The sequence below is a fragment of the Myxocyprinus asiaticus genome, chromosome 8 (assembly GCF_019703515.2).
Source record: "Myxocyprinus asiaticus isolate MX2 ecotype Aquarium Trade chromosome 8, UBuf_Myxa_2, whole genome shotgun sequence".
Lineage (NCBI taxonomy): Eukaryota > Metazoa > Chordata > Actinopteri > Cypriniformes > Catostomidae > Myxocyprinus > Myxocyprinus asiaticus.
The window spans coordinates 38,563,165-38,585,348 of record NC_059351.1 but is presented as its reverse complement, the minus strand read 5'-3'; the positions used below and the strand labels follow the sequence as shown (position 1 = coordinate 38,585,348).

Genomic DNA, 22,184 nt, shown 5'->3' with positions numbered 1-22,184 from the left:
TAAAAATTATTTTGATAATCAATTAATCTTCGATTATTTCTTCGATTAATCGGATAAAAGGGGACATTTTCTTACCCGTATTTTATTAAAATGTATTTATTAATAAACAAATGATTAAGGGCATTACGCTTCATCTCATGATTCGATTCTATTCACGATACTGAATTCACAATTTGATACATTTAACAAAGCCTGAATCAAGAAAAGTTAAGTATGAATGTTTGTTTTAATCACTTTTAAGACATATGCAAAACTGTTATGTCTTATAACATATGTTTTACATTAGCTTACACACCATCACTGATTACAAACATTCTAAATATTTAAAAATGATTATTTAAAGTTTAAAATAGTAATGTCACTGATTACATTTCTTATTTAAAAAATAAATACGTATTGTTTAAAAAAAATTATGGCAGTAAAATAATGTTACTTATCCAGTAAAGTATTGTTTGCCATATTATAAATTTACTGGTGAAGCCAGACATTACATTTGACATGATCAGGACCATCAAATATTCTCCCATAGCAACATCATACATTGTATTCAGCATTATATACCACAATAATCTGTTAAATTTAATTTTCTCTCACGCAGTGCAGATTCACTCTTGCGCTTTCAACACATGCATTGATTGTCTCGCACTGACAACATGTGCTTACATGATTAGGGGAACCATCTAAAAACCTTTAAAACCTGTGGATTTTACCTTTGAGACAACGGCCTGATATCCATGAAAACTACACTAATGTTTACATTGAAACTGAAATCGTGGTATGATGTTGCACGATTACTTAACCACAAAGCACAGTTTAATCAAAATGATTGCGCTCACCTTCTCTCTTCCGATCTGCTTGATTGACATGGAAGCAAACGCTCTTTCATTCAGTGAAGTTTCACGGAGACTTGCTTGTGGTAAAAGACAGTTTTGCGAAATGGAAATATGTCATTAAACACAGACAATAACAGTAAAATGCAAGCTATGTGCTGGAGAGAAACAACTCTCAAGCACATCAAACAGCACAATCAATCTGTAAACATACCTGACGCAGCAACAGGTCCACATTAAACTGTATGCTCATAATCTTCTTCGGAGTGTTTAATATAAAGTGCTCCCGTGCGCTAGACAACTTGGGTTGTGTTTTTTTCCCGCTTTAACTTAGTTATCAAACTAACACGTTTGTCACGGATGGAGCTTCCCCATGCACACCGCACATATTCAACTAATTGATAATAAAATTAATTGTTGATGATTTTCATTATCAATTATTATCGATTTTATCGATAAGTTGTTGCAGCACTTATCCGAATAATATATGTATTTTTAAATTGTTTTTGATTTTCTCCCCTTTTTCTTCTCAATATGGAATGCCCAACTCCCAATGCGTTCTAAGTCCTTGTGGTGGCGGAGGATGAATCTCAGTTGCCTCTGCGTCTGAGACAGTCAACCCGCTCATCTTATCGCGTGGCTTGTTGAGCACGCTACTGCAGAGACATAGCGCGTGTGGAGGCTTCATGCTATTCTCCGCGGCATCCACGCACAACTCACCACGTGCCCCACTGAGAGTGGACCACATTATAGCGACCACGAGGAGGTTACCCCATTTGACTCTACCCACCCTAGCAATCGGGCCACATGGCTTGCTGTGCATGACACCGCGGAGACTCGCAGCATGTGGAGGCTCATGCTATTCTCTGCGATCCACGCACAACTTACTACGCGCCCCATTGAGAGCGAGAACCACTCATCGCGACCACGAGGAGGTTACTCCATGTGACTCTACCCTCCCTAGCAACCGGGCCAATTTGGTTGGTTAGGAGACCTGGCTGGAGTCACTCAGCATGCCCTTGATTCGAACTCGCAACTCCAGGGGTGGTAGTCAGCGTCTTTACTCGCTGAGCTACCCAGGCCCCTCGAATAATATATATATTTTAATTATTGTGTATTATTTATATTGAATTATCTTTATTTGGTGGGCTCTCTTAGCAACTGTTGATATATGTGATTAATTGCAATTAATTAGAATAATTAATCAGCAGGTCATGTAATTAATTCAATTAAACATTTTCATCGATTGATAGCCCTAGCTCTAAAATATTTCATCAGCTAGATATTCTTTGTATGTAAAGTAAAACTTGATTGCATAGTGATGAATTAGTGAATCATACTTTTGTGTCAGTTCTTGTCAATCGGTAGAACTGGTACACAATTGGTCTAATGATTCATTTGAATTGTTATTTTAATGAAAAACAAAACCCTATCCATTAATCACAAATGACTGAAAAAGTCATGGGAACTCCTCGGTCAAAAAGAATGGGAAACCTGTAGTTATTTGTTAGTATGACTTTCTTGCATAGTTCATGTCTTTAGGGCTGTCCACCATTTTTTTTTCATGCAAAATTTTCTTGATGCAAATCTTTTTACCAGCCACATTATTCCATACTACACTAACCATCATAAATTGTTTTGCTTACTGCCCTTTGATGAGATGAAGTTGTAACACATTTGAGATGCTGAATCTAGCATCAGTGTACTGTTAATGCGTACTGTCTTCATTGTCTACTGTTAAATGTTTATATCCTGGATGAGTCCCCATTGTCACAACCCCAGATTTTTTTTAGGGGTATGAGGGTGTAACATTAAATTATTATAAATTATTTTATGTGCGCTGGCAGTTGATTCAACAAACATGGCTAAAGACCTACAACTTGTAACGGTTTTAAGGTGTTGAATGTTGCATCACTGTTTAATGTTAAATGTTTCTATCCCGGACGAGTCCCCAATGTCATGACTCCAGATTTAATTTTTAAGAGGTATGAGGGTGTAACGTTAAATTCTTATGTGCTGTGGCAAATGAGACAACAAACAAGGATGATGTGGTGTAACCTTGTGTTATCTTGTGTGTAGCCTTCTGTAATTGTGTAAATGTAAAACCATTTTAGAAACTGTGATCCTTAGATTGTACGTTATGACAGCATATCTCCTCTCACCTCTTGATCCCACCTTCACTCTCTCTGTCCTTCGCTTGGTCACATTTGTGCTTCCTCTCTTTCTCCCGTCCTTCCTGTCAAGCACTCATGCCAAATGGGATGACGTCATCTCAGATGTGCTTGCGGCCGGCTTGCATTTTAGAGTGCATAATGTTACACACCATTACTTCCTTTCTTGGACCAAGAGAGAAAAATCTTAACACTGTTTATGTGTAAAGTGCAGGTTTATTTTGCAGGACAAGATGTGTTGGCGCTATTCAAAGTCGTTTTTGTGATTTATAGCTGTCGTAGCAGTCTTTTTCCCATGACCACTGAAGATGACTATTTTTATTAAAGGGATAGTTCATACAAAAATGAAAATTCAGTCATAATTTATTCACCTTCATGATTATTCTGAATCTGTATGACTTCTGTGGAAAACAAAAAAGGAGATGATGTTTGGCAGTATGTTTACCTCTGTCACCATTAATGTTAATTGTATGAAAAAAAAATGAAAGTGAATGGTGACTGAGACTAACATTTTGCTTAACATTTCCTTTTGTGTTCCACGGGTTTGGAATCCCATGAATAAAGTAAATGATGACAGAATTTTCCTTTTTGCGTGAACTGTCCCTTTAATTGTGAAAGGGCATCCAACTTTACAGGTCTGCTAGTATATAGTTTGATAGCATACTATCTGTAATATATAGTAGTACTATATATTATACAGTATGTTCCCTATTCATATACTCTATAAAATAAGAGATTATAAATGTGTGTATGCAGTGGGGGTTATTTACTTATAGGGGCTTTGTAGGTGAGCAGGTTTTTGCTTAGTCTTACAAGCCAATGTGCTCTCTATTTTTCATTAACAAGATTGAGTGTGAAGCACGAGAGCAGGAATGAAGACAGGAAGAGCAGTGAGCTGGGTGCTGTAGAGAGAGAGAGAGAGATAGAGAGAGAGAGAGAGAGAGAGAGAGAGAGAGAGAAATCCTGGAGTAGCACAGTCTGAGGAACAAGAGAGAGCAACTGAGATGCGTTGCCATAACAACGAATTCAGCAGGCCACCTACTAGCTTGTGTGTGAGTGAGATGGAGGAAAGGATTGAACAAGCTAGGAAGCAGATATATATATGTGTGTGTGTGTGTGTGTGTGTGTGTGTGTGTGTCAGTGTGCATTGCTGAAGGAGAGTAAAAAAAATGGTGTGCATGACACTTGCTTGTGATTGGTCACACCTCTCCTGTCTTTGTATGGAGTGGAGCATGTTGAGTATGTGTCCGTCGTCAGAGCCGCCTTTTTCTGATAGCTGCAGCGCGGGAGCTGAGGGAGGGGTCTCTCTGACCCTCTCCCCCTCTCTCTCTTTCTCTCACACCCTCCATCCTCCCCTACTAAAGTAAAAACAATAAAATTCATAATGGAGAATGGTTGAATTTAGCTAGAACACGCTGATGCCTTTCAAAAACAACACCAGGCTACCAGCCTCCCCTACAGGCACTAATGCTCTGTATGTAATTTAGAGGGCTACTAGTAGCACATTGCTCAGTCTGAACAGAACAGTAAGACACACAGGCTGGGATTTGAGTGATGGTCCTTTGCCTGCCGTATACACACGCGCGCACCAGGAGAGCAGCAGCTCCATGTGGATGATGTCATCCTATCTGCATTCTGCAGTGTTAGCAGCGCTGCTTCAGGCCCTTTGTTGCTCTTTATGTTAAACTCTGACCAGTTTTATGCTTTCCTTTGGCATTGTTAGCTAAGTATCAAGGCATAGGTGATTTTTAAAGGTAAAGGAGTCATCTAAGTGTACAGAGATGAGATCCATTAGGTTATTATATGAACAGGCAGTGGTCTTAATGCTTTTTATCCAAATTAGTGTTCTATTGCTGCTTGTCAGATTGTTTTTCATTTCCAAGCAATCAGCAATAAAATGTATCATTTATTATTGTCTTTTGTACAATAGTAAATCATTATGCAGTTTGCGTCTTTGATCAATTTGGAATTCATTTCTATATGAAATCAAATTTAATAACTGTATAAACTATCCCTAACTTTTGCAAATTTTGCCTAAACCAAAAATTAGTTTGGGAAATGCTGACTCAGATCTCTCTATAGACCTCATGAATTATTAAAGGGATTTTTCACTCATAAATGAAAATTGTCATCAAACTTGTCATTCCAAACCTGTGTGGCTTTCTTTCTTATGTTGAATACAAAAGGATATGTTAGGCAAGATGTTCATGTTTCTTTTTACCATACAATGAAAGTGAATGGTAACCAGAGGCTTCCTTCCGAGGGACACAAAATTAAATCACCCGAACTGCTCTTTTCCATACAACAAAGGTAGATGGTGAATAGTATTGGTCTGGTCAAGGTCCGAAAATGACAAAAAGCACCATAAAATTAGTCCATATAACTTGTGTTATATTCCAAGTTTTCTAAAGCCATGTAATGGGCCTTATTTAGAAAATGAGGCAGTAACATTTCAGCAGACCAAAAAATTTGATGTGAGCTAGGAGCTTTATACAGCTTTATATAGTAATGAGGAGACTGTAAGTCTGTCCCTCACAGCCTCGTTTTCATTGAATAAGGTCTATAGTTTTGTGTGAGGAATAAATCAGTATTAAAGTCATTATTCACAGAACTTTCCCTGTAACTCTCAAATCTCATTTGTGTATATGTGTATTCAAAATGGCTGCATAAGACACATGAAAACCAATGACGGTTGGCATTATTGACTTTAGACGTAAAGTGACATGTTTTGGCCCGCCATGTTTGGATGTGTACAAACGTGACAAGATTATCAATGAATAACAATGACATTTTGTTTTCAATTCCTTACACAAAGTTATCGAATGGCTTTAGAAGACTTTTATGGTACTTTTTGTAATTTTTGGAGCTTGACAGCCCCAATAAATTCATTTTTATTGTGAACATTTTGCTCAGTTTCCCATTTTGCGTTCCATAAACAAAAGCCAATCATACAGGTTTGGAACAAACTCACTCATTGGGGTGAGTAAATAATGACAGAATTACGTTTTTGAGCATACTATTCTTTTATATTTTGTGTATTACACACCTAGTATATAAATTTCATGGCCTGGAAGGTGTGTCAGACAGATGTTTTCCACACAACATCTATGTGCTGTGGTAGTTCACACTTCATTTGATAATTCATTGGTAGTTTACAATAGGTTTTATAATGATCTTTGTCTAAATTTTGACTGTAAATAAAATAATATAATGGAGATGTTTATTTGAATTTTGAGCTGGACAGCTGCTTCAGCAATTCCACTCCAATATGTATTGTATTATATCTCAAAACATACGATCAAATGAGGTGTCTTGCACAGGCTTAAATGGATGCCAAAAGACAAAAGTAAAATATTATCTGTCACATGTATTATGTTATATAAACAAAATTTTTATCAGTATTGACACATGGCTTGGGGTCTTTTTGCCTACACAAGCAGATGGGCTTAATGCTGAGTTGTCACTATAAGGTCACATTTGGCAACATATGATCACATACCTAGGATAACCTTCATACTACTTGAATTGGAATTCAATTTATATTCAAATTCAATTCAAAACTAGTCTGACCATAAAGCATCTTAAAAGCTGCCTTAAAATTTGACTCTCTCCTCTGAATATCTGTCTCTCAGGATTCTCGTGGTTATGGAGCACCTGGAAATATCAGAGAATTCGACAATTTTGATTTCTAGGCCTGAAAAAGTTAATTAATAAAATCTTAAAAAGTCATTGATGTTCCAGTTATGCTATTATTTATTTATTTGGCTAGATATTACTCTTTGTGAGTGCAATCTCTATTATATTACTTTTAAAAGACTGGAAAATTCACTTTTTTATTGTTCAAAAGGTGTGGGAATCCTGGTCTTTACAATTCTCTGTCTTACAGTTCTCATAAAAGTACGCCTACCAGTTTAGTCATTTTGAATCCATTATTGTCAAAGGTGGTTTTTATTTTCTACCTTTTTTGGCAGCTAATTGGTCCCTTTTTTTAGTTTCTGAAAATGTATTTTGCAGTTTACTAAAGTAGGACATAATTTTCTGTGTGTGTCTCTCTCTAGGTGATGTATCTCCGATCAGTATGTCACCCATCAGCCAGTCTCAGTTCATCCCTCTGGGAGAGGTTCTGTGTCTGGCCATCTCAGCCATGAACTCTGCCCGCAAGCCTGTCACACAAGAAGCCCTGATGGAGCACCTTGCCACCTGCTTCCCAGGTAGCCTTCCAAACTCTTAAGAACACTGCCCCACCCCACCCCCTCGCATGTTTTTATATAAAGCTAATTAGAATTACCACAGGCAAGAGAAAAACCCTAGCTCTAAAGGAAAACTTTTGGCATTTTTTTTACATTTAATATATAGATTAATCATTTATCCAATTGAGGAGATCTCCAGATGTCCCCAAAGGGAGGTTTGTCAGATTTAACTCACTTCTGGAGACAATTTTGTTGCCGAAATATAGCTACTGTAAGCATGGGAGCACATCACTGCAGTGTGGCAGTTTGAAGATCAGAAATTGTAATAATTTGAAGATTTAAATGTCATGATCTGAGAGGAGCTTTATTAGGTGTCATTACCAAACTGGTTAGTATTTGAGAATTTGGAAATAATCCATTCATTTTTATTTTTCTAAATCTAAAAGTTAATTGACTGCTAGCTAACATTTTGTGTTATTAAGTTCCAGGTTCATCCAGCTTTTTCTCCAAAAAGTAAGAAATGTCATTACCATCAAACATAATATAAAAAATCCACACTTCAACACATTATAAAAAAATCTACTTGAAGGTTGTTTGAGGCCTTTATTTCAGGATCATAGCCCTATTTATTCCAGGACATAATACATTTTTAAACATGGATGACGGGGGGCCTGGGTAGCTCAGCGAGTATTGACGCTGACTACCACCCCTTGAGTCGCGAGTTTGAATCCAGGGTGTGCTGAGTGACCCAAGCCAGGTCTCCTAAGCAACCAAATTGGCCCGGTTGCTAGGGAGGGTAGAGTCACATGAGGTAACATCCTTGTAGACGCAATGAGTGGTTCTCACTCTCAATGGGGCGTGTGGTAAGTTGATCGCGGAGAATAGCATGAGCCTCCACATGCTGTGAGTCTCCGCAGTGTCATGCACAGTGAGCCATGTGATAAGATGCATGGATTGAGGTAACTGAGACTTGTCCTCCGCCACCCGGATTGAGGTGAGTAACCACGCCACCACGTGGTCCTAGTAAGTAGTGGGAATTGGGCATGCCAAAATTGGGGAGAAAAAAACAAAAACAAAAAAACATGGATGACAAAAAATTTTCATTTTGTAGTCACAAGCACCCCTAACCAAAGAATCAAAAACCAATATTTTGGAACAAAATACAGTAATTATGTTTTTTTTAATTGGTTATGAATGTTAGTTGTGATCATTTCAGAGTAGACAATCCAAATAGATTTTCTCACCTTGCTAAATTGTATTTCTTGGTAAAGGTGGAAATAACAGGTACAATGATGATGATATAGGCTGTGCATTGGCTTTAGATACAGAAGAGGGAGTTTCCCAGCGGGAAAAAGCTGAGTTTTCATTGTACTAACAATAGAAGGAATGTCCAAAGCTGTTTGCTATTTTTAAGACATGATTTTCTATTGTACACCTTACATTGCCTTGCTGTGTTGAGATAAACCAGTCAAAGAGCTAAGTGTGCAAAGTTCACCTGAATAGGGGGTCTTTCTGCCTTCCCTTAAAGAAGGAGTAAAAAAAAGAAAAGAAAAGAGTCACTGGGTTGTGTCATGTTGGTATGGCAACTACCACAGTATGATGTAATAGCAGGCAACACTTAACCCTGAGTAGTTACAGCTTATCTGCTCCTTTATCAGTTGTGTGTGTGTGCATGTGTGAGTGTGTCCCTGTAATTGAGAGTGTTGAAAAGCTGATTTAGGTAAAGTGAGGACTGGAGTGCAGTGCAGGAGACCATGTACCCTATAGCACAGTCTACTGTTAATATTAGTTGTCTGTGCGTGTACAGGCCATGTTCACTTAGTTTGTGCAAGTAATATTAAACTCATCAAAACATCCACAGCACTGAACTCTTGTCCAATTGTGCTTTGTAGATCTTATTTGAAACTGTCTACCTTTTGCTAGGATACCCTAAAGAATGTAAAGTTACTTTGGACTGTGAATTTTCATATACATTTTATTGGTTTTAATGTTTTAGTTCTTTCATATTTTATACTATGATGCTTTCACGGTATCTTTAAAAAAATAAATAATATGAGTTAATCTTAATTCACACAATGGCACTTTTTGGCTTGTTATTACAATGAGGGGCTTAGAGAAGTGATGATGAAAGATGAGGTAATGCCTGGTCTGCTGTGATTGGTGGTAACGTATATCAACAAATATACAACACTTCTTTTGATTGGCCCTCTGTTGTTATTTGTGTGATCACACCTACTCACGGTTAATCCTACTTTTGGCATGTCAGAGCTGTTCTGGATAATGCTGACATCAACATGAACCCACTAATCTGCTACTTTTTCCCCCTCAACCCTTTTTCCCACTCTGCATTCTATTTTTCTAAATGTCTCCCTGTTGAGCTATTATTTTGGCTCAGAAAATCATTAAAAAGTCATTAGTATTGATGATTGAAGATTGTTGATTAACATTTAACAAAGTTTACCCAAATACAAAAAGTTGAGTCAGCACTAGTATTAGTCTGGTATTATGAAATGTATTATGAATCTTACACGTGATTGTATTTTCTTCAGGTGTACCCACTCCGAGCCCAGAGATCCTGCGGCACACGCTGAACATGTTGGTACGGGAGAGGAAGATCTATCCCACGCCAGAAGGTTACTTCATTGTTACTCCACAGACCTACTTCATCACCCCCTCCCTCATCCGTACCAACAGCAAGTGGTACCACCTGGATGAGAGGCATCCAGAACGACAGCAACAGCAACAACAACAGCTTCAACCGCAGCAACAGCCGCAACAGCAATGCACCTCAACACAATCTGGAACCATCACTCCCTCCACCTCTGGCTGCGTGCGAGAAAGACCAAACCCTAAGAACCACTGCGACTCCTATAATGCATATCGTGATGAGGTGCCCAGCATACATTCCTCCACAATTCAAAGGAAGTCCCCAAAAGAACCCAAAGGAGATCCCCCTTCATACCCACAACCCCCACCCCCTCCAGCTGCCATTCAGCACCCCCCTGACCCCACAGACAAGAGCAAGACCATGACCGCCACCTTTTCTTACAAGACAGACACACTAACCAAGAAAAAGGAAGGCACTGGTGGAGGCAGCAGCGAGAGACAGTCGAAGAAGTTTGGGCTGAAGCTATTCCGCTTGAGCTTCAAGAAGGACAAGACCAAACAGCTGGCCACCTTTTCAGCACAGTTTCCTCCAGAGGAGTGGCCCCTGAGGGAGGAGGACACACCGTCATCTGCAGCCATCCCTCGTGAGGTGGAGATGGAAATCATCCGCCGCATCAACCCAGACCTGACGGTGGAGAACGTGGCCCGTCATACAGCTGTCATGAAGCGGCTGGAAGAGGAACGTGCTCAGCGCAACAAGGCCAGCTCATCTGCACAGCACAGTGCCCGCAGTCGCCGCAGCCGAGGCCACCGACGTGTGCCGCATGGAAAGTCACGCTCACACAGCAAGACGCGGGCTTCTCGAGGAGACCCCTTGGAGGGCTCTAATCTGGACCTGCCTGCAGTAGGCTTGGAGAGGGACTACCGTTTTTTCAGTCACTCACTGGTACGCTCGCCAAGAGAGGGAATGTACACAGTGGAACGCAGAAGTGGTGGTGCCTACCTTGTCCACAGCAACCCCAACATTGCTGAGTCACACTTTCCTGTTACCCCAGAGTGGGATGTATCAGGGGAGCTTGCAAAGAGGCGGACAGAGATGCCTTTCCCGGAGCCTTCACGTGGGACATCACATTCAAGGGTGCACCGTAGCCATAGCCACACACAGGACCGAAAGTCACGCAGCGAGCGGCCTGATAAGGCTAAGGAGCGATCGCGTTCTATGGACAACTCCAAGGGCCCACTGGGAGGTGGGAGCTCTACACTTGGCATGACTGAGAATTATGACCGCAGTCCTGATGACAGAAGCCGTTATTATACCGATGACGGGACGCTGAGGGCCTCCTCGCAAAAGGCCCCACACTACTCGTGCATCATGTTTTCTGCAGCCAAGTTCAGCTCGGAAATGTCGGTACATGATATGGGCAAATTGAGTCTGGATGAATCAAGGCTCTGTAGCCCTCTCGAACGGAACAAGAGCAGGGACAGCCTGCCAGCCTACAGTGACCTGAAGGCCCTGTCACCAAAGCCTTTGGCTGATGACTACTTCCAGTGCAATACATCGAATGAAACAATCCTTACTGCCCCACTGACTCTGGGCAAATCTGACCATGACACTTTAACTCCATCTGACGGAATTCGTAAGGGCTCTCCTGCTGACCGGCAGACACCGCACCTGACCTCTCCACACCCTATGGAGTACAAAGAAGACTCCTCCCCCAAGGTGCACAATGGTTCTGGCAAACCCACGCCAAGCCAGACACCTGAGCCTATGCCCAGTGGACGTTTGATACAACATCAACACAATACTGACCCAGGGGGCGGGGGAGGTAGTGGTAACACTGGTGGTGGGGTGGACAAACGGAAAGAGATTTTCAGCAAAGACACTTTGTTCAAACCGCCACACAATGTTTTGACTGTGAGCTATGTGGACAGTGGCTACTCAAAGTCAGGCACTTTGCGTAAGACTCCTCACATGAAATCATCCGAGGTCCTTGACACTCTGGAGACCCAACAGCCAACCAACTCCACCCCTTTGTCTGCTTCTGCCCCAGCACCTATAGGCACAGAACAAGGTGCTCCCTCAACATCTGAGGCTGCTTTTGACTATTACAACGTGTCCGATGATGATGATGAGGAAGAGGTGGAGGAGGCCTCCCACAAAGAGGCAGCCCCAACAGAGGCAAAGGGGCGGACAGGAGGTGGAGAGTGTGGCAGCGGAGGAGGAGGGACCATGCAGTGGTTGCTAGAACGGGAGAAAGAGCGAGATCTTCAGCGGAAGTTTGAGAACAACTTGACTCTGCTTAGCCCTAAGGAGAGTGAGAATAATAACAGCCAAAAGTCGGCTCACTCAGCACGGCTGGACAGCATGGACAGCAGTAGTGTGACAGTAGACAGTGGGTTTAACTCCCCTCGGTAAGTACTTACGCCATAAACAGAAGATTGTGGATACTATAATAATAGTACTTAATGTATTACTCGAGGTCTAAACCTATAATGAATGTATATTGTCAACCTAATTGTAGCTGCATTGCTACTGCTAGATTTTAGACCTGAACAAGAGTTTTCGGTATACCTTAGATAAGGGATACACTATCCTGGTCCTGAAGATCTACCTTCCTGTTTAGCTCCAACTCTTACTAAATACACCTGAACCAGCTAATCAGGGTTTAGGGGTTCACTTGATAATCATAAACTGCTGTGTTAGAGTTGGGTTGGAACTATATTGTGGAGGACCTTTGTCTTAGAATTTCAAGCCATTGCCTTCCACTTATTTTTTTTAAATCATCTTATTACAGAAGTCATGAGTATAAGTTAATTAATAAGGATATAAAAAAAATGAGCTACAGAGGCTGCATCCGAAAGCTAAGGCAGCTGCCTTTGTACCTCAGTGCCCAGTCAGTGAATGACTTCACAGGCAGCGGTTTGCATATGAAGACACCCCGTAAGGATGGTGTTGGACAGTCTTCCAAGGCAGCATAACCTCATGTCTAAAGATCTAAAACAAATTCATGTGAGCTTTAGACAACCAAGCAAAAATTTTAAAAATCTACATTGCTTACCATCTCCATTAGACGGCATGTTTGTTCTTTCAACCAACTGGCACATCACACATGCAGGATTTTGGAATAAATAAAGGCATCGAAGGCTGGATTTATGTTACCTTCAAAAACTGACCAGATGAAGGCATCTCAGTAGACAGGATATGACACAAATATTGGATTCAGACATGCCTTGATCCCTTCCTACCTCAGTATACAGCCTCCGAAAGCAGCAAAGTTCTGCTTTCGGACACAGCCAATGTATAACAGCTCAACAAAAAAATTTAAACTGCTGTGAATCAACTTTTTTTCTTACAGCTCAAAAATGAAGTGCTGAAATGCCACCTCCCTCCTCCTCCACATAGGACATTTCTTTTGTTTTAATATGTTGTATTACATCGATTATTCCAATGCTCTATAATGGTTCAGTGAAATAAGTCCAATACATGCTTGAGTTGAAGCACACAGTTGCCATAGTGGCCTCATCTTACCCCACTGAATTCCACCATAGCATATACAATGCTATGTATAGATTCGTTTCTCCCCCTTTTTCTTTGACAAGGCCACAAACCTACACAGAGGACCTTTAAGTGGGTTTCCCAGGGCTGTGTATATGTTAGCAGAAGCCCTTGATGTGTGAGAGGGTGAGGACTTTTTTCAGCTGCTAAAAATAGACCCCTTAGGTCTGTATGACTCATTCAGAGGGATATGGCAGGGGTAGAATAACTGAGGGAGCCTACTTATTTTGCACATGCTACCTTTACACCTTACAATAGTGCACATTTGTGTTTTTAGCTGCACTTGCTAATCCAGGAGTCTGTAAATGTGCAGAGTTTTGGACTGTTTTAATATTTTGAAATGATTCCCATGACCTTCTGACCTCCTTCTTTTTCAGATATGCTAGTTCTAGAGTGGCAAGCTCCATACTGAATTTCATAGCAAGCCTTGCTCTCTCTGAACTAATTTTTTGTTTTGTTTTTTGCATTGTAATATGTAATAAGATAAGGTTTGAAAAGAATAGTCATACTACTGGCATTAAAAAAAATATTTTTGTATGGGATTGGAAGCTATGGAAATGGAAATGTGTGTAATACATGCTTAAATGGAAATGTGTGTAATACAATGTATTCTGTTGTTCTTTGTATACATGTGCTTTGTACTGATGATAAAAGTAAAGGGCCTTGAATATTGTTGGGGCTCAGCCACATCCCATAGAAGTTTGGAGACCCTTTAAAGTAATAGTTTACTCAAAAATTGAATAGGCAAAACTTACTCACCCTCATGTCTTTCAAACCCTATATAGTCTTTCTTCTGTGGAAAAGGAGTTATTTATAGCAGAATTTTCAAGCTGATCTTTTCCATACAATGAAAGTGGATGGTGACCATGGCAGTCAAGTCTTTTCCTCAAAAAATATTGCATAGCTTATGAGGACTTGGAATATAGTCATGCATGAGTCATGTGGACTACTTTTATGAAACTTTCATGGTGCTTTTTTGTCCTTTTTGGAGCTTGACAGCACTTGGTCCCCATCCACATTCACTGAATGGAAGGGAGCAGCTTAAAACATTTTTCTAAACTTCTCTTTGTCTTCCATGGAACATGAGGGTGAGTAAATGATTACAGAATTTTCACACACAAAAAAAGAAAAAAATGGTTTTCATTGACAGAAGAGTGTTGCAATGTGGCTAGGCTCTGTCTGCCACATTAGCACACTAGACATTTTAGAGTCTAGTGTTTGCCTCTGAATTAGTAGCCCCAAAATGTTAACGAGTCTCTTCTTTTAAGACCCCCAGCAGCCCCTTTTCACTAAAACTTACACGCGCACACACAATCATTCACTATTTTCTGGATGACTCATCACATTAGCAATGATGTCATTCCACAGCCCCTGGAAAAACACTAGCATAGCTCTTGTGCTTTGACACAATTTAGTTCGTGATTGATGTAAAGTAGTAATGCAATTACACGGATTGGGACATGCAAAAAAAGAAAAGAAAAAAAATGTCTGCACGTCTCTAACTACTGTTAAATACAGTGAGTTTAACCACTGCATTTAATCTAGTTCTACCTGCAATATACTCTATCTTATATGGCTGGCTGTAAGCACAACAATCCTTCGAACAAGAGTATAACCATGTTGTCAAGGGTGAGGCTGTGTATATTTTTCTTTATGCAGCCTTGTGCGACGATTTAAAGGTTCAGTGAAATCACTTGATGTGCAAAATTTCCTGTGTTGACATTGTCAACATTTAAGATTACACTAGCATAGAGATGGCCTCAAAACAAACACACATGAACTAAAATCCACAAAAATACAGTTTTGAGCTACTGGGGTCTTAAAATAGCTGAAAATAGTTTTTGTATGCTTCAAATTTATTCTTATCAGTGACTTGTCTTAAACCTCTCTCTTTCAATTCTCATACTTCCTTTCCTGTAACATAGTTTTTTAACTTTACCTTTTTCCCCTTTGGATTTATCTTGTTTCTTTCTCTCTCTGTCTCTTTCTCTCTGGTCATTTCCCTCCTCCACCACTTTCTCAGCACACGGGAGAGCCTGGCATCCAACACCTCAAGCATAGTGGAGAGCAACCGCCGACAGAATCCGGCCCTAAGTCCAGGCCACATGGGTACCACCAGCATCGGCCCCCCATTCAGCTTCCGTGCAATCCCAGAGCCCCCTACCACGCAACCTGAAAAACTGCAGAAATCCCCTAACTGCCTTGCCTCCATCACCAGCGTCTGACATGGGCACACCTGGGGTGACGTAGGGTCAGGGTTATCTGCAATGTTGGGGTGCCTCAATGCAGGAGGTTGGGTGACTCCCTCCATCAACCACCTCGGCTACATGGGGACTGTTAAACCCACAGGCATGGCTTCCAGAGACTGTTCCCACAGCATACAAGAAGGTCACAGCAAAAGAAGAGAAAAAAGGGGAAAAATCAAAAAGGAAATTTCTCATCATAGGATTAATCTTAACAAGCAATTAATCAGGAAATTTTCCTGTCGGAATCAACCGTTATGTTCAAAATAGTCTTGAAGTAACTGGTAATTTAACAATGTTTTATTTTCAGGATAATGTTTTTTTTTTTTTTTCATTCAGATTAGATCATTCTGGCAATGGATTAAGTTTGCACGCATTAAGAAATAGATGCTGATGTGCAGGTCTATTGTATTAAAGATTAAGATTTGTTATATTGGTTTACTTTTTTTTTTTTTTTTTAAATGAGACGTAAAAGCTCTTTATCTGAGCATCATTTAATTCATGATTCATAAAGTTGTATAATATTCCTAAAAATAAACCTATTTGTCATGACACTATTAGCTACATTGGTGAAACAATAAGAATCATACTCACATGCTTATTAAAAGCTATACATAGACTTAATTACTGGGAAAATAAAAAAAAGAGATCTCATTCTGAAATGAAAGGATTTATTTGGGAAAAAGGATTATTGTTTTTATTATTATTATTTTTTTTTAACCCATTCAAGTACTTTGTGTGCAACTTTACTTAATCGATTTATCTGTTTCATTAAAGTTTATATCCATATTTAATCTCAGGTCATGAATTGTTACTCTCCTAAGAAGAGGAAAAAACATCAGTCATCGTTTGGATCGTTTTGTTTCTTAAGGGAATAAAACGCACTCATAGTAGACAAAAATGTAAATTATTTAAATTGAATCATGCTTACGCATAAATTTAATTCAGTGTGCAGGTTATTTTTTTAAAATATTTTATTCCCTTTAGAAATAATAATAATAATTTTAAAAAAAAACAGGCGTACGTTTTACGCCAGTCTCATGAACCAGGACATTTGTGGATGTCATTGTTGGTTTGGAAACATGCTTGTCTTCTGTGTAGCTTGATGGCTCTATTTGTTGTTGTGAAACGGGGAGGATGTTGGAAAACACAATGGCGGGAACATGGGTGTTGTGTCCGTAACATCCATAATGCTCCATGGAAGTGTCATGAAGTTCTCTTCCTTTGGGCCAGCGGGTTTCAGAGACTCGGCCCTTTTGCTGCTCCGATAAAACCTTTATTTTCTAATATTTTCATACTTGAGTTCAATCCAAACCACAGTGATGTTTTATTTTCAACAGGTTCTTATTGATTTTGCTTGGGAATTGAGCTGTTTTTGACCATAACTTGAACTATGTCCCTGACCTGAACAAAAGTATGGTCGACAGCTGATCTGGTTTCAAATTTTGCCACAGCCAACACATTTTATGTATATTCACAATCTTCTCATGTTTTCAGTAAATGTTTAAGGTTGGAACAGATAATTCAATGAAAGTATGTACAAATACTTTGCTTCACTGGTAATTATCATTCCTTCTAAATGTCAGAGATCAACATGGATTATCATACATTTTGACCTGCCTTGTGGTACATTACGCTCAGATCCATGAGCAAAAGCCAGTTTTCCAAGATTGAATTAAACATTAAAATATTTGCTTTGAACATTTGGACTATGGCTTTAAATGTTTTGGTATGTCATCTCAAAAGCGCACCAGAACTAATGGTCTTTTTCCTTCTGGCAGTGAGTGCATTGGGAAAAAGAGCAGAGCTCATGTCAAATCCATTGGTGCTATTATGTGATGATTCACCCCCTCTTTTTTTTTTTTTTTTTTTTTTTACATTTTATTTGTTTCTTTGCCCATGTCCTCCATGGTTTCATTGCTTTTGGATGAGTGTTCAGGTGGACATGCTGCAGTGGGACTTCTTGTTGATATTTGAATCAAAGACGTTCACCACGTTCAGCTCGCTCCGTCTTACTCGAATATTATCCACACACACACACACTCGTACAATCATCCATGCAAACTACCCTAAACCCCACATACATGCACATAACTAGCTACCTCCACCACCTGTGTAACAACAAGGTAGGGACGTGTACAGATTTTGATTCTTTGCCTGTGGAACACAGCGCTATCAGCCTCTTCTCTGTGAATGTTGACAAGGAGCGGCGGACATTGTAACTAAGAAGACTTATTCTAAAATAATCAGTATTAAGTGCTGTAGTTTCATCTCTTTTTCCTCAGTTTTTTGACAGAAGTGTCTTTTACTTATTTACAAGTTGTGTATAAATCTGTCAACACCACATCAACAAAACATTGCCATTTTATTTTTTCCCTCCAGTTTGTGTAAGCAGCCATTTTTAGTTCTCTGCTGTCCTCTTTACATGAATATCTGTTTATCTAGTTCATGACTTCAAGCTCAGTGAGGAACCATTTAATTCATCTAAACTAAAGAAAGGGATGCATATACATTCTAGATTCCAGATAATATGAGATATAATAAGATATAAAAAGGCGCCTCAACCGATTCAGATTGAATCACATAGGGTTTCTTGCATTCCACAAACTTTGTCCAAATAGAAAATAGTTCACTTGCAGTGTAAACTCTCACAATGACCTTCTACTTGATAGCAATAGTATTGCTTTCAGTTTCCCACCTAATAATTGACATGTCAGTGGTTAGGGTCCAAGCAGCCTCTTAGACCCTGTAGTTGGAGGTGGGATGAAGATTGTATGAAAGACAAGAGCCTCAGATTCAGAGGTGACTGTATATCATTCCTAGACATCATAAATGTACATCTGAGATTAACATTAGACAGAGTAGGCACTTCATAACATGTCAGCTCTGAAAATGATTCTTTCTCAGTTCATTGTGACAGAGCTTTACTTTTAATCACTGATTTAAGTCCAGAAGTATATTTCAGTTAAGTGAAGTATACACCTCAACTCTCTGTTGAAATCACTTTAGTGTTTGAATAATTTTCTGATTGGCATCAATATAAAAACATGACCTCTATTGGTAAGGCTCTGTCAGGGGATGCATTTTGGTCTTCTGTCTAATTTGGTGAAATTTTGTTATAATTTCAACCCCCTCCTTTTTTTTTTTTTTTTTTATTGCTTTTGTTTTTGATAGACAAAAGGGAGAAATGCAGCCAAGACTGCCTTGTAAAAAAATAATGTTTGCACTGAAATGCCTGGCCTCTGGTTGCTGTTAAGTCCATCCAAGACAGATGCTTTGTTTATATTGTAAAATATTTCATATAAAATAAAAATGACCATGAAATGTCTTCCCTTAACATTATGGATTTTAGAACCACATCAGACAACATTGTTTCTAAATGGTGACAGTGTACAGTATCACACTGTAAATTAAATCAATCTGCCATGCTTAGTATAACTTCAAAAGAAAACTTAAAGAAACGAGGGATCTTTTTGTAATGTCTATAATATTTGAAAAGAAGTCCCTATTTGTGTAGTAATGGTGTTTCATCGTTGTGGTAGTGTATGTGATAAACCCAGTTGGGAGATTGTGTTACTTTTTAAGACAATAAAATAACATGTTTCGTTATATGTTTAAAATTCTTGTGTCTTGTAACCTTTCGGTGGAATGTCTGCAAGTTATCAAATCGGCCCTATTATGCATAAAAAAATGAATCAATACATTCTAAAATATAGCTTGGCACCAATTAAATCATCATGTCAACTTGAGGTTAATATTAACTAAACAGCATATTGTTGTGTACAGTTGTGTGGAATGTTTTATATCTATAATGGAAATCTATTAGCATGGGTGATGAAAACCCTAAATACGAAAGTGATTCTAAAGCAATTCTGTGAGAAGGACATGACAGGGATTTTTTATTAATGTCTGATATTCCTCTGTCATAAATACTGTACATGTAATTATTTCATTGTACATTACATTTCCTATGGAGGTCTCCAGTTTATTACAGGTTGAACACACTTCATCATTCCCTGAATCATAACCTAAAATTTCAGGCCCAGAAATGAACTTTCTGGATCCCTGTGAAATTGAATCAATAATATCTAAATAATACCCGGTATAACTGGATGAAGTTCAGAATTGTGTATGTTGGGTGTATTGTTGTAGCATACCACCATCTAGTGTCATAACATGATAGAACAATTTAAAGAATAGCCATTACACTGCAGTTAAACACACATATGGATAAAAGATTCAATCTCTTTAGTGTCATCGCACGGGCAAAATGAAATCAGTCAGATATGCCGAGTTCAGTCATATGCATGAATGGCTAGAAGGACCAGAACTCAACACAGAAATGAATTAAAAATGGCCAAATGACACTTTCCTGGGATGTTCAAAATTACATGATGAAAAATGGAAATGGAGGAAGGATGTTGTTTATTGATGCACAGCACAACGGAAATAAGCCAGAGCACTTGAAATTTGGCCATAACACAAATAAATTAAGCCTTTTATTCCTGATAATTTTGTTGTGTTGAGGCTTAATTTTATTGTGTCTTATATATCGTTGTGTTGTGGCTTAATTTTGTTGTGTTTTCAACTTATTCGCTTTGCTTACTTCGTTGTGTTGTGCACCCCTGGGCCACCGTAGAACTTGCCACATTATTCAACCTGATGTTTTCAAAATGTTTGAAATAATTTCATAGTGACAGCTTAAAAAATGTATGTTCAGATGGAGGCACGACATAAATAAAGCCATCAGATCAAGATCAGCATATTAATTTAAAATGATAAATGGAACAATACATTTAAAAACATTTTATTACCCCATGCAAAACGTTGAAAAACTGTAACCTGTAGCATCATTTTCATGGAATTCTCGAGACTGTGGTATGTATGCGTATATATATATATATATATATATATATATATATATATATATATATATATATATATATATATATATATATATATATATTCTTCTTTGCAGTGAAATCCCACAAAATATATTATTATATTTTACATAACAAATAGGTAGCAACTCCTAACCCTTTCTTGGCTGGTTTATGAACATCTTTGTGAAAATGTGAACAATGTCTAGCAAAATAAGACTGAATGGAATATTACACTTCAGAATCCTGTTAGAAATGACAGAGTCTGTCCTTGATTTCCACTCTTGACCTGCTCTGTAGTATTTAAAGGAATATTCTGGTTCAATACAAGTTAAGCTCAATTGACAGCATCTGTGGCATAATATTGATAACCATACAAATTCATTTTGACTTGCCCTTCCTTTTCTTAAAAAAAAAAAAAAAAAAAAGCACAAATCTGGATTAAAGTGAGGCACTTACAATGAAAGTGAATGGGGCCTATTTTTGAATGTTAAAATACTCACTTTTTCAAAAATATAGCCACAAGACATAAACAATATGCGTGTAAACATGATTTAGTGTGATAACATCAATTACTAACCTTTTCTGTGTAAAATTATAGCCAATTTTACAACTTAAAAATTTAAATTTAAACAACATCACAGCTCAAATAATACATGAGTTTTAACAGAAGAATTAATTTAAGTGATTTTATAAAATCACAAGCTTCACATTTCTGCCTTTAAAGCCTCCAAAATTGGTCCCCATTCATTTCCATTGTAATTGCCTCACTGTATCCTCCATTTTTGATATATATATATATATTAGAAAAAATGTCAGCCTAGTCTAAATTAATTTTTGTGGTAATCAACATTATGCCACAAATGCTGTTGACTGAGTTTAACTTGTATTGAATCCAGAATATTCCTTTAACATCACCCAGTTGGCCTAATTATCATGATTAGCAATTGTCCATATCTTGGCTTTGCCACATCACTAGGGTGATCAAACCCTGACAGACATAAATTGTTAAATGAATGGGATCTGGGCAACTGAGAACATTAAGACAAAAGGTGACAAACTTAGTTAGCATTAGAAGTGCATGTTCATTTACATGCAGTTACAGACAGTAAGGAAGGAGGATAAATAGCTATGTACTGTATACATTTGAGTGAAGGAAAAGACAGTGACTACAATTGCAATAAACTCCTTTGAATAAAGGCAGACTCATCATCATTGTTTTTTGTTTTTGTATTTTAGAGAAGTCACACTTTCTATAACTATAGAGTGCTTTTTTATAGCGGTTAGTGAGATCTTCCTCTGTCAACCACATCTTTCCCACTTTTACCTGTTGGTGGTTCTGCATGCACTCCACTACACAAACTGCTTTACCACTATGACCGTCCATTTAAATTTCACTTCCTGTCCTTCTTTAATAAATTAAACAATGCCAGAGTTGTCTAAGGTGCCAGCTGGCACATAATCTTTGTTATGTTTTTGTCAACTTCCTGTTTGCAATGTGCTTCATCCATTGCATCTGATTCAGTTATTTGCTCTATGAATTCAATTTGATTTTGAATTTTATAAATCCTAATTTATCTGTGACATAGTTCATTCGAACAATAGTATTAAAAATACAATACTGTAAGTGCTTTATTTAAAATCTATTGCCTTGGAATCCATCCATCCAGTTAATAATTAAATAATCTGTCCAAGTGAATTGTTCAG

General features: G+C 38.5%; 1 protein-coding gene across 2 annotated transcripts in view; it reads left to right on the top strand.

The window, feature by feature from the left end:
- Positions 1-19,206, top strand: part of LOC127445442 (storkhead-box protein 2-like) — a 65,131-nt gene extending 45,925 nt beyond the window's left edge. For both annotated transcript variants that reach the window (XM_051705517.1, XM_051705518.1), the window contains exons 2-4: positions 7,060-7,212; positions 9,741-12,210; positions 15,378-19,206. In XM_051705517.1, the coding sequence (XP_051561477.1) occupies positions 7,060-7,212; positions 9,741-12,210; positions 15,378-15,579 (2,825 nt within the window). In that variant the 3' untranslated portion in view covers positions 15,580-19,206. The remainder of the gene's footprint in view (positions 1-7,059; positions 7,213-9,740; positions 12,211-15,377) is intronic.
- Positions 19,207-22,184: the final 2,978 nt, after the last annotated feature.